Source organism: Cyanistes caeruleus, chromosome 29 (assembly GCF_971803275.1).
Source record: "Cyanistes caeruleus chromosome 29, bCyaCae1.hap1.1, whole genome shotgun sequence".
Classification (NCBI taxonomy): Eukaryota; Metazoa; Chordata; class Aves; order Passeriformes; family Paridae; genus Cyanistes; species Cyanistes caeruleus.
The window spans coordinates 3,766,497-3,779,508 of NC_141729.1; the positions used below are offsets into that span (position 1 = coordinate 3,766,497).

Consider the following 13,012-nt stretch of genomic DNA (forward strand, 5'->3'; position numbering starts at 1 on the left):
AAAATGGGATTAAAAATGGGATAAAAGGGAAAATGGGATTAAAAAATGGGATAAAATAAAATGGGATAAAAGGGAAAAATGGGATAAAAAAATGGGATAAAAAGGAAAAATGGGATTAAAAAATGGGATAAAAAATGGGATAAAATAAAATGGGATAAAATAAAATGGGATTAAATAAAATGGGATAAAAAAATGGTATTAAAAAATGGGATAAAAGAAAATGGGATTAAAAAATGGGATAAAATAAAATGGGATAAAAGGGAAAAATGGGATAAAAAATGGGATTAAAAAATGGGATAGAGGGAAAATGGGATTAAAAAATGGGATTAAAAAATGGGATAGAGGGAAAATGGGATTAAAAAATTGAATAAAAGGGAAAAATGGGATAAAAAAATGGGATTAAAAAATGGGATAAAAAAATGGGATAAAATAAAATGGGATTAAAAAATGGGATAAAAAAATGGGATAAAATAAAATGGGATTAAAAAATGGGATAAAAAATGGGATAAAATGGAAAAATGGGATAAAAAATGGGATTAAAAAATGGGATAAAAGGGAAAAATGGGATTAAAAAATGGGATAAACAAATGGGATAAAAGGGAAAAATGGGATAAAAAATGGGATTAAAAAATGGGATAAAAGGGAAAAATGGGATAAAAAAATGGGATAAAATAAATGGGATAAAAAAATGGGATAAAAAATGGGATAAAATGGAAAAATGGGATAAAAAAATGGGATAAAATAAAATGGGATAAAATAAAATGGGATAAAATAAAATGAGATAAATGAAAATGGGATAAAGAAAATGGGATAAAAAAATGGGATAAACAAAAATGGGATAAAAGGGAAAAATGAGATTAAAAAATGGGATAAAAGGGAAAAATGGGATAAAAAAATGGGATAAAATAAAATGGGATAAAATAAAATGGGATTAAATAAAATGGGATAAAAAAATGGTATTAAAAAATGGGATAAAATGGAAAAATGGGATTAAAAAATGGGATAAAATAAATGGGATAAAAGGGAAAATGGGATAAAAAATGGGATAAAATAAATGGGATAAAAGAAGGAAGAGGCGTTTTCCCGGGAAAAGCGGGAGCGCGGATCCGGCCCCACCTCCTCGTCAGACTCGAACTGAACGTTCACCCCGTACGTCTCGTCGATGTTGTCATCTGCAGGGAACAGCGAGCGCCATCAGCCGGGATCCCAGGGGATTCCGGGGGATTCCGGGGGATCCCGGGGGATTCCAGGGGATCCCAGGGGATTCCGGGGGATTCATCGGGATCCGGCACCGAATTCCAGGGGATCCCAGGGGATTCCAGGGGATCCCAGGGGATCCCAGGGGATTCCAGGGGATTCCAGGGGATCCCGGGGGATTCTGGGGGATTCCGGGGGATTCCAGGGGATTCCAGGGGATCCCAGGGGATCCCAGGGGATTCCAGGGGATTCCGGGGGATCCCGGGGGATTCCAGGGGATTCATCGGGATACGGAACCGAATCCCAGGGGATTCCAGGGGATTCCGGGGGATTCCGGGGGATTCCAGGGGATTCCAGGGGATTCCAGGGGATTCCGGGGGATTCCAGGGGATCCCAGGGGATTCATCAGGATACGGAACCGAATTCCAGGGGATTCCAGGGGATTCCAGGGGATCCCAGGGGATTCATCGGGATCCAGCACCGAATTCCAGGGGATCCCAGGGGATTCATCGGGATCCGGCACCGAATTCCAGGGGATCCCAGGGGATTCCAGGGGATCCCAGGGGATCCCAGGGGATTCCAGGGGATTCCAGGGGATCCCGGGGGATTCTGGGGGATTCCAGGGGATTCCAGGGGATTCCAGGGGATCCCAGGGGATCCCAGGGGATTCCAGGGGATTCCAGGGGATCCCAGGGGATTCCGGGGGATTCCAGGGGATTCCAGGGGATCCCAGGGGATTCCAGGGGATTCCAGGGGATTCCAGGGGATTCATCGGGATATGGAACCGAATTCCAGGGGATTCCGGGGGATTCCGGGGGATCCCAGGGAATTCATCGGGATCCAGCACTGAATTCCAGGGGATCCCAGGGGATTCATTGGGATATGGAACCAAATTCCAGGGGATTCCAGGGGATTCCAGGGGATCCCAGGGGATTCCAGGGGATTCCAGGGGATCCCAGGGGATTCCAGGGGATTCATCGGGATCCAGGGTGGAATTCCAGGGAATTCCCGGGATCCGGTGTGGAATTCAGTGGGAATTCCATGGAATTGACCGAGAATTCCCAGGATTCAGCATGGAATTCCATGGAATTCCCGGGATTCGGCACGGAACTCACCGGGAATTCCATGGAATGCAAAATCACCAAAAAAATCGAAAAAAATTGAAAAAAAATCTAAAAAAATTCCCAAAAAATTCCCCAAAAAATTCCCAAAATTCCCAATTTTCCCTACCCATGTTCTGGATGTTTAAACTTTTTAAAAACATAAAAAGACCTGAAAAAATCCCTCAAAAAATGAGAAAAATATCACAAAAAAATCGCCAAAAAATCGCAAAAAATAGCTAAAAAAATCGGAAAAAAATCCAAAAAAAATCAAAAAAATTCCCCAAAAATTCCCAGAATTCCCAGAATTCCCAGAATTCCCTACCCATGTTCTGGATGTTTAAACTTTTCAAAAATATAAAAAGACCTGAAAAAATCCCTCAAAAAATGAGAAAAATACCACAAAAAATCGCCAAAAATTCCCAAAAAATAGCTAAAAAAATCGGAAAAAAATCCGAAAAAAACCCAAAAAATTCCCCAAAAATTCCCAGAATTCCCTACCCATGTTCTGGATGTTTAAACTTTTCAAAAACAAAAAGACCTGAAAAAATCCCTCAAAAAATGAGAAAAATATCGTGAAAAATCGCCAAAAAATCGCAAAAAATAGCTCAAAAAATCGGAAAAAAATCCAAAAAAAATCCGAAAAAAACCCAAAAAATTCCAAAAAAATTCCCAAAAATTCCCAGAATTCCCAGAATTCCCTACCCATGTTCTGGATGTCCTTGTCCCCGCCGTAGTCGGTGATTTTCTTGCCCAGGTTGACCAGCACGTGGTAGCGCGTGTCGTCGGCCGGGCCCAGCACAACTCAATACCCAAAAATCCCTAAAAATCCCCAAAAATTCCCAAAAAATTCCCCAAAAATTCCCCCAAAAAAATCCCAAATAAAATAAAAATCAATTTAGAATGGAAAAACATTTTAGAAACATAAAAAGACCTGAAAAAAATCCCTTAAAAAATGAGAAAAATATCGCGAAAAATCGCAAAAAATAGCTCAAAAAATCGGAAAAAACCCAAAAAAATTCCCAAAAAATTCCCAGAATTCCCAGAATTCCCTACCCATGTTCTGGATGTTTAAACTTTTCAAAAATATAAAAAGACCTGAAAAAATCCCTCAAAAAATGAGAAAAATATCGCGAAAAATCGCCAAAAAATCGCAAAAAATAGCTCAAAAAATCCAAAAAAAATCCAAAAAAACCCCAAAAAATTCCCCAAAAATTCCCCAAAAATTCCCCCAAAAAAATCCCAAATAAAATAAAAATCAATTTAGAATGGAAAAACATTTTAGAAACATAAAAAGACCTGAAAAAAATCCCTCAAAAAATGAGAAAAATATCGCAAAAAATCGCAAAAAATAGCTAAAAAAATTGGAAAAAAATCAAAAAAAAATCGAAAAAATTCCCCAAAAATTCCCAGAATTCCCTACCCATGTTCTGGATGTTTAAACTTTTCAAAAACAAAAAGACCTGAAAAAATCCCTCAAAAAATGAGAAAAATATCACAAAAAATCGCCAAAAAATCGCAAAAAATAGCTAAAAAAATCAGAAAAAAATCCAAAAAAAATCCAAAAAACCCCAAAAAATTCCCCAAAAATTCCCAAAAATTCCCAGAATTCCCAGAATTCCCTACCCATGTTCTGGATGTCCTTGTCCCCGCCGTAGTCGGTGATTTTCTTGCCCAGGTTGACCAGCACGTGGTAGCGCGTGTCGTCGGCCGGGCCCAGCACAACTCAATACCCAAAAATCCCTAAAAATCCCCAAAAATTCCCAAAAAATCCCCAAAAATTCCCCCAAAAAAATCCCAAATAAAATAAAAATCAATTTAGAATGGAAAAACTTTTTAGAAACATAAAAAGACCTGAAAAAAATCCCTCAAAAAATGAGAAAAATATCGCAAAAAATCGCAAAAAATAGCTAAAAAAATTGGAAAAAAATCCAAAAAAAATCGAAAAAATTCCCCAAAAAATTCCCAGAATTCCCTACCCATGTTCTGGATGTTTAAACTTTTCAAAAACAAAAAGACCTGAAAAAATCCCTCAAAAAATGAGAAAAATATCGTGAAAAATCGCCAAAAAATCGCAAAAAATAGCTCAAAAAATCGGAAAAAAATCCAAAAAAAATCCGAAAAAACCCCAAAAAATTCCAAAAAAATTCCCAAAAAATTCCCAGAATTCCCAGAATTCCCTACCCATGTTCTGGATGTCCTTGTCCCCGCCGTAGTCGGTGATTTTCTTGCCCAGGTTGACCAGCACGTGGTAGCGCGTGTCGTTGGCCGGGCCCAGCACAACTCAATACCCAAAAATCCCTAAAAATCCCCAAAACTTCCCAAAAAAATCCCCAAAAATTCCCAAAAAAAATCCCAAATAAAATAAAAATCAATTTAGAATGGAAAAACATTTTAGAAACATAAAAAGACCTGAAAAAATCCCTCAAAAAATGAGAAAAATATCGCGAAAAATGAAAAAAAATCACAAAAAATAGCTAAAAAAATCGGAAAAAAATCCGAAAAAACCCCAAAAAATTCCCAAAAAATTCCCAGAATTCCCTACCCATGTTCTGGATGTTTAAACTTTTCAAAAATATAAAAAGACCTGAAAAAATCCCTCAAAAAACGAGAAAAATATCGCAAAAAATCGCCAAAAATAGCTAAAAAAATCGGAGAAAAATCCAAAAAAAATCGAAAAAATTCCCAAAAAATTCCCAGAATTCCCAGAATTCCCTACCCATGTTCTGGATGTCCTTGTCCCCGCCGTAGTCGGTGATTTTCTTGCCCAGGTTGACCAGCACGTGGTAGCGCGTGTCGTCGGCCGGGCCCAGCAGCAGCTCCACCTCCTTGCGCCGCTCCTTGTCCCGCAGCTTCTCGTTCTTCAGCACGGCCAGAACCTCGTCAGCCGCCCCGCAGAGGATATCCCGGGGCTGGAAACACGGGAAAAATGGGAATTCTGGGAATTCTGGGAGTTCCCAACCCCCACAGGATATCCTGGGGCTGGAAACATGGGAAAAATGGGAATTCTGGGAGTTCTGGGAGTTCTGGGAATTCTGGGATACCCGTGATATATCCCAGGATAACGCACGGGGAGTTCCCAACCCCCACAGGATATCCCGGGGCTGGAAAAATGGGAATAACGGGAAAAATGGGAATTCTGGGAATTCTGGGAGTTCCCAACCCCCACAGGATATCCCGGGGCTGGAAACACGGGAAAAATGGGAATTCTGGGAGTTCTGGGAGTTCCCAACCCCCACAGGATATCCCGGGGCTGGAAAATGGGAATTCTGGGAATTCTGGGAATTCTGGGAATTCCCAACCCCCACAGGATATCCCGGGGCTGGAAAAATGGGAATAACGGGAAAAATGGGAATTCTGGGAGTTCCCAACCCCCACAGGATATCCCGGGGCTGGAAAAATGGGAAAAATGGGAATTCTGGGAATTCTGGGAGTTCCCAACCCCCACAGGATATCCTGGGGCTGGAAAATGGGAATTCTGGGAAAAATGGGAATTCTGGGAGTTCTGGGAATTCTGGGATACCCGTGATATATCCCGGGATAACGCACAGGGAGTTCCCATCCTGCACAAAATATCCCAGGGCTGGAAACACGGGAAAAATGGGAATTCTGGGAGTTCTGGGAGTTCCCAACCCCCACAGGATATCCCAGGACTGGAATCCCTGGAAGTGCCCAAGGCCAGGCTGGAGATTTCACTGGATGGGATTTAAGGTTCCTTCCAATCCAAACCAATCCAGAATTCCACGTGCTTCTTTAATGGGAATTTTGGGAAGGAATTCCCGACCAGGAAAGTGCCAAATTCCCAGAAAAGCTGCAGAAATTCCCAGAAAAGCTGCAGAAATTCCCAGAAAAGCTGCTCCTGGAATCCCTGGAATCCCTGGAAGTGCCCAAGGCCAGCCTGGAGATTTCACTGGATGGGATTTAAGATCCATTCCAAATCCAAACCAATCCAGAATTCCACGTGCTGCTTTAATGGGAATTTTGGGAAGGAATTCCTGGCCAGGAAAGTGCCAAATTCCCAAAAAACCCGCAGCTATCCCAGAATCCCTGGAAGTGCCCAAGGTCAGGCTGGAGATGGCACTGGATGGGATTTAAGGTTCCTTCCAATCCAAACCAATCCAGAATTCCACGTGCTGCTTTAATGGGAATTTTGGGAAGGAATTCCTGGAGAGGAGAGTGGAGAATTCCCAGAAAAGCTGCAGAAATTCCCAGAAAAGCTGCAGAAATTCCCAGAAAAGCTGCCCTGGAATCCCTGGAAGTGCCCAAGGCCAGCCTGGAGATTTCACTGGATGGGATTTAAGATCCATTCCAAATCCAAACCAATCCAGAATTCCACGTGCTGCTTTAATGGGAATTTTGGGAAGGAATTCCCGACCAGGAAAGTGCCAAATTCCCAAAAAACCCGCAGCTATCCCAGAATCCCTGGAAGTGCCCAAGGTCAGGCTGGAGATGGCACTGGATGGGATTTAAGGTTCCTTCCAATCCAAACCAATCCAGAATTCCACGTGCTGCTTTAATGGGAATTTTGGGAAGGAATTCCCATTAAATTCCCATTAAATTTAATAGAATTTAATTAAATTCCATTTAATTAAACGGAATTTAATTAATTAATTTCTCCTGGAATCAGTAGAGTGAGAAATTCCCAAAAAAACCCGCAGCTATCCCAGAATCCCTAAAACCCAAAACCAAACCCCCACAACAGCCCCATCCCAACGGGAGGCAAGGCTGGAATCCCCCATCCCAGAGCGGAATTCCCGCATTCCGGAGCCGATTCCGGACTCACCTGATCCCCCAGGGCCGCCTGGATGAAGCTGAGCAGAACCTCGTAGGTTTCCCGAGTTTCCTTGGTCTTGGGTTTGTAGATGATCCCGACCATCTCGTCGATACCCTCGGACAGAAGGGTGTAACCTTTCATCTTGTTGATGTCGTGCCTGTCCTCGTCCCGCTTCCTCCTCCTGGGGAAAAACGGGAAAATCGGGAATTAATGGGATCAAATCTGTTGATCCCGTGAGGTAAGGAGGGAATTTGGGGGTTTGCAACCCGGAATATTCCTGGAGGGATTGAGTTGGAGAAGGGAAAGCGATGAGGAGATGGTGGAGTCTTTTTACAGAGGGTCCCAAAAAATCCCAGAGGGTTCCCAAAAAATCCCAGAGGGTCCCAAAAAATCCCAGAGGGTCCCAAAAAATTCCAGAGGGTCCCAAAAAATTCCAGAGGGTCCCAAAAAATTCCAGAGCTCCAGAGGTTCCCAAAAAATCCCAGAGGGTCCCAAAAAATCCCAGAGCTCCAGAGGGTCCCAAAAAATCCCAAAGGTTCCCAAAAAATCCCAGAGCTCCAGAGGGTCCCAAAAAATCCCAGAGGGTCCCAAAAAATTCCAGAGCTCCAGAGGTTCCCAAAAAATCCCAGAGCTCCAGAGGCTCCCAAAAAATCTGAGGGAACCTTGGGGACCTCCAGAGGGTCCCAAAAAATTCCAGAGGTTCCCAAAAAATCCTGGAGCTCCAGAGGGTCCCAAAAATTCCCAGAGGTTCCCAAAAAATCCCAGAGCTCCAGAGGTTCCCAAAAAAATCCCAGAGGTTCCCAAAAAATCCCAGAGGGTCCCAAAAAATTCCAGAGGTTCCCAAAAAATTCCAGAGGTTCCCAAAAAATTCCCAAAGGGTCCCAAAATATCCCGGAGCTCCAGAGGGTCCCAAAAAATCCCAGAGGGTCCCAAAAAATCCCAGAGCTCCAGAGGGTCCCAAAAATCCGAGAGAGTCCCAAAAAATCCCAGAGGGTCCCAAAAAATCCCACAGCTCCAGAGGTTCCCAAAAAATCCCAGAGGTTCCCAAAAAATCCTGGAGCTCCAGAGGGTCCCAAAAAAATCCCAGAGGTTCCCAAAAAATTCCAGAGGTTCCCAAAAAATCCCAGAGGGTCCCAAAAAATCCCAGAGGGTCCCAAAAAATCCCAGAGGGTCCCAAAAAATTCCAGAGGTTCCCAAAAAAACCCAGAGCTCCAGAGGGTCCCAAAAAATCCCAGAGGTTCCCAAAAAATCCCAAAAAACCCCTTTTTTTTCCCCAAAAAGCCGGAGATTTTGGGATTTGGGGGGATTTCAGGAATTTTTGGGATTTCAGGGAATGGCATCGAGGCGGGAAATGGAGATTTAAATGGGATTTTTGGGAATGGGATGAGGGTGGAATTCCCTGCTCCGGGATCTCTGGGAAAAATTTTTTGGGAAATTAAAAGCCAGGAAAAGCAGATTTTTTGGGAAATTAAAAGCCAAGAAAAGCAGATTTTTTGGGAAATTAAGAGCCAAGAAAAGCAGATTTTTTGGGAATTTTGGCACCAGGAAAAGCAGATTTTTTGGGAATTTGGTGCCAGGAAAAGCAGATTTTTTGGGAATTTTGGCACCAGGAAAAGCAGATTTTTTGGGAAATTAAGAGCCAGGAAAAGCAGATTTTTTGGGAATTTTGGCACCAGGAAAAGCAGATTTTTTGGGAAATTAAGAGCCAGGAAAAGCAGATTTTTTGGGAAATTTGGCACCAGGAAATGCCACATTCCTGGGAAGTCAAATTCCAAGAAAAAACACTTTCCTGGGAAATCAAATTCAAAGAAAATTCACTTTCCTGGGAAATCAAGCTCCAGGGAAAGCTGCTTTCCTAGGATATCAAACTCCAAGAAAATTCATTTTCCTGGGAAATCAAACTCCAAGAAAATGCAGTTCCCTGGGAAATCAGATTCAAAGAAAATCCACTTTCCTGGGAAATCAAACTCCCAGAAAAAAACACTTTCCTGGGAAATCAGATTCCAAGAAAAAACAATTTCCTGGGATATCAAACTCCAAGAAAATTCACTTTCCTGGGAAATCAAACTCCAGGGAAAGTTGTTTTCCTGGGAAATCAGGTTCCCAGAACATCCACTTTCCTGGGAAATCAGATTCCAAGAAAATTCATTTTCCTGAGAAATCAAACTCCCAGAAAAAAACACTTTCCTGGGAAATCAAATTCAAAGAAAATTCACTTTCCTGGGAAATCAAATTCAAAGAAAATTCATTTTCCTGAGAAATCAAACTCCAAGAAAATTCATTTTCCTGGGAAATCAAATTCAAAGAAAATTCACTTTCCTGGGAAATCAGATCCCAAGAAAATTCACTTTCCTGGGAAATCAGATTCCCAGAAAATTCACTTTCCTGGGAAATCCAGCTCCAAGAAAATCCACTTTCCTGGGAAACCAAACTCCAGGGAAAGCTGCTTTCCTGGGAAATCAGACTCCAAGAAAATTCACTTTCCTGGGAAACCGGGCACCCAAACCCAGCTCTTTCAAAAAAACCAAACTCCAGCAAAAATCCCCTTTCCCAAACCCAAACCCCCGCCCTAATCCCGCTATCCCAGGGATGAAAATTCCCGTTTTTTCCTGCTCACTTGGCTCTTCTCTCCTCCTGCATTTGGGGTTTGGTCCTCTGGGCTTTGTCCCCCATTCGGGTCCCCTCGAGTTTCCCCACCAGGGACAGAACCTCGCCCGTGGGCTCGTCCCGGCGCGTGCGGTCGATCAGAGAGCGGTCGGCTTGAAGAACCAGGTTGGAATTCTGGGGGGAAAAAATAAAAAAAAATGGGAAAAATGGGATGTGGGTGAGAGGGAGAGAGAGGGAAATGGGGATGGGAGGGTGGGGTGGGGATGGGGGGAGGTTAAGGGGGGTGGGGATGGGGTTTGGGGGGCTTAAAATGGGGTTGGGGGGGTGCGAAATGGGGTTTGGGGGGCTCAAAATGGGGTTGGGGGGCTTAAAATGGGGTTTGGGGGGCTTAAAATGGGGTTTGGGGGATGCAAAATGGGATTGGGGGATGCAAAATGGGATTGGGGGGCTCAAAATGGGGTTGGGGGGTTGTAAAATGGGATTTGGGGGGCTCAAAATGGGATTGGGGGGTGTGAAATGGAGTTTGGGGTGCTCAAAATGGGGTTTGGGGGGCTCAAAATGGGGTTTGGGGGGCTCAAAATGGGGTTGGGGGGGTGGAATGGGGTTTGGGGGGCTCAAAATGGGGTTTGGGGGGTACGAAATTGAGTTGGGGGGCTCAAAATGGGGTTTGGGGGGCTCAAAATGGGGCATGAGGGGTGTGAAATGGGGTTTGGGGGGCTCAAAATGGGGTTGGGGGCTCAAAATGGGGTTGGGGGGCTTAAAATGGGGTTTGGGGGTTGCAAAATGGGGTTTGGGGTGCTTAAAATGGGATTACAGCGTGTGAAATGGGGTTTGGGGGGCTCAAAATGGGGTTTGGGGAGTGTAAAATGGGATTGGGGGGGCTCAAAATGGGGATTTGGGGTCGCAAAATGGGGATGGAAATCCCAAAGTGGAATTTGGGAGTTTCAAAATGGGATTGATGTGGTCTCAAATTTGGACCGGGGAACCCAAAATGGAGTTTGGGGTTTGTAAAATGGGATTTGGGGGGCTCAAAATGGGATTTGGGGGGCTCAAAATGGAGTTTGGGGGGCTCAAAATGGGACTGGGACAAGTCCAAGGAGTCCCAAAGCGGAACCGGGGTCTCCAAATGAGGCTGAAGGGGGGAAGGGGTACCCCAAAAACGGGCTCAAGAGGCCAGAAACAGGACTGGGGGTCCCCAAATGTGGCTGAGGGGGACCCGAAATGGGTCCCAAAGGCCACGGTACCGGGCTGAGCTCACGGTAACGGGAGGGGTTTCAGGGCACCGGGCACGCACTTACCGCCTTGTACTCATACTGCAGGCTGCGAGCGGTCACGTCCGCCATGGCTGCACCGGGAAAGGGGCTGGGAACGGGAACCGGAGCGGGAACGGGAACCGGAGCGGGAACGGGACCGGGGCCTGAGGAGGCCGCGCCGCTGCCGCACCGGAAGCTCCCTCAGCAGAACTTCCGGGTCAGGCGCGTGCCGAAAGCGAGCCTGCTCTCGCGAGAGCGAGTCTCCGCCCGTACTTCATTCTGATTGGTTAATACCCGCTAAATCCCGCCTCTCACGCAAAGAGCTGTCTGTGATTAGTCGGATCGCCAGCCCGCCACGCTTTGATTGACGTTTGAGCGCCTGAGGGAGTTTGAATGCGACGGGGCGGGGCAGTGGGCGGGGTCACCGCGAAAGCCGCCGATTCCTATTGGTTGTGTGTAAGCCACGCCCCTCTCTGACCACGCCCCTTTCCGGTGAGGCCTCACGTGGTCCCCAAAGAGGGGGCGCGACCCCCCCAAACTGTGCCCGGGGAGCTCCCGGTGCCACCAGAAGGGCTCTGGTCACCCCCACATTGTGCTCACCGGGCCTCGGGGGGTCCCTGGGCAGCGGGGGGTCCCTGGGAATTGAGGGGACCCTGGGAATTGAGGGGTCTCTGGGCACTGGGGGGACTCTGGGCATCGGGGGGGGGTCCCTGGGCATTGGGGGGACTCTGGGTATTTGGGGGGTCCCTGGGAATTGGGGGGACCCTGGGCATTGTGGGGACCCTGGGCATTGGGAGGTCCTTGGGTATTAGGGGGTCTTTGGGTATTTGGGGGGGGTCCTTGGGCACCGGGGGGTCCCTGGGCATTGGGGGGTCCCTGAACATTTGGGGGTGGTCTCTGGGCACCCAGACAGGATTCCTGGTGGGATTCCCAGTCAGGATTCCTGTTAGGACTCGGTAGGATTCCCGGACAGGATTCCCGGTGGGATTCCCGGACAGGATTCCCGGTGGGATTCCCGGACAGGATTCCCAAGCAGGATTTCCCGGTAGGATTCCTGGACAGGATTCCTGGTAGGATTCCCAGACAGGATTCCCGGACAGGATTCCCAACAGGATTCCCAGGTAGGATTCCCGGACAGGATTCCTAGACAGGATCCCCTGGTCAGATGTTCCAGGCAGGGATCCTGGACAGGATTCCCAGACAGGATTCCCGGACAGGATTCCCAGACAGGATTCATGGACAGGATTCCCGACAGGATTCCCAGACAGGATCCCCTGGTCAGATGTTCCAGGCAGGGATCCTGGACAGGATTCCCAGGCAGGGAAGGATTCTTGGAATCCTGGGAATGGATCCCAGACAGGTCCTGGGAATGGATCCCGGACAGGTCCCAGGAATGGATCCTGGACAGGTCCCAGGAAAGGATCCCAGAGAGGTCCCGGGAATGGATCCCAGACAGGTCCCGGGAATGGATCCCAGACAAGCTGAACTGGGATTGGCCAAACTGGGCTGAGCTGAGCCAAACTGGGATGGGTAAAACCAGGCTGAGCTGAGCCGGGTTAGACCGAGCTGAGCTGATCCAAACCGGGTTGAGCTGAGCCTGGTGAACTGGGCTGAGCTGGGCTGGACTGGGCTGAGCCCAACCAGGATACTCTGAACTGGGCTGATTCAAACCGGGTTGAGCTGAGCCCAGTGAACTGGGCTGAACTGGGCTGATCCAAACCAGGTTGAGCTGAGCCTGGTGAACTGGGCTGAACTGGGCTGAACCGGGCTGAGCCCAACCAGGACACTCCAAACTGGGCTGGACTGGGCTGAGCCCAACCAGGATACTCTGAACTGGGCTGAACTGGGCTGAGCCAAACCAGGTTGAGCTGAGCCTGGTGAACTGGGCTGAACTGGGCTGAACCGGGCTGAGCCCAACCAGGACACTCCAAACTGGGCTGAACCGGGCTGAGCCCAACTAGGACACTCCGAACTGGGCTGAACTGGGCTGAACTGGTTCTGTATCGGGCCCAAACCGAGCCAAACTGGGCTGAGCTTGGTTGAGCCCACTGGTTCCAGTTAGACCCGACTGGTTCCGAGCC

General features: G+C 46.7%; 1 protein-coding gene across 1 annotated transcript in view; it reads right to left on the reverse strand.

The window, feature by feature from the left end:
* Positions 1 to 11,215, reverse strand: part of SNRNP200 (small nuclear ribonucleoprotein U5 subunit 200) — a 78,747-nt gene extending 67,532 nt beyond the window's left edge. Inside the window, exons 1-5 of the mRNA XM_086865478.1 lie at positions 10,977 to 11,215; positions 9,689 to 9,852; positions 7,081 to 7,252; positions 5,017 to 5,209; positions 1,117 to 1,172 (exon numbers count right to left, since the gene is read on the reverse strand). Coding sequence (XP_086721604.1) covers positions 1,117 to 1,172; positions 5,017 to 5,209; positions 7,081 to 7,252; positions 9,689 to 9,852; positions 10,977 to 11,021 — 630 coding nt within the window. The 5' untranslated portion in view covers positions 11,022 to 11,215. The remainder of the gene's footprint in view (positions 1 to 1,116; positions 1,173 to 5,016; positions 5,210 to 7,080; positions 7,253 to 9,688; positions 9,853 to 10,976) is intronic.
* Positions 11,216 to 13,012: the final 1,797 nt, after the last annotated feature.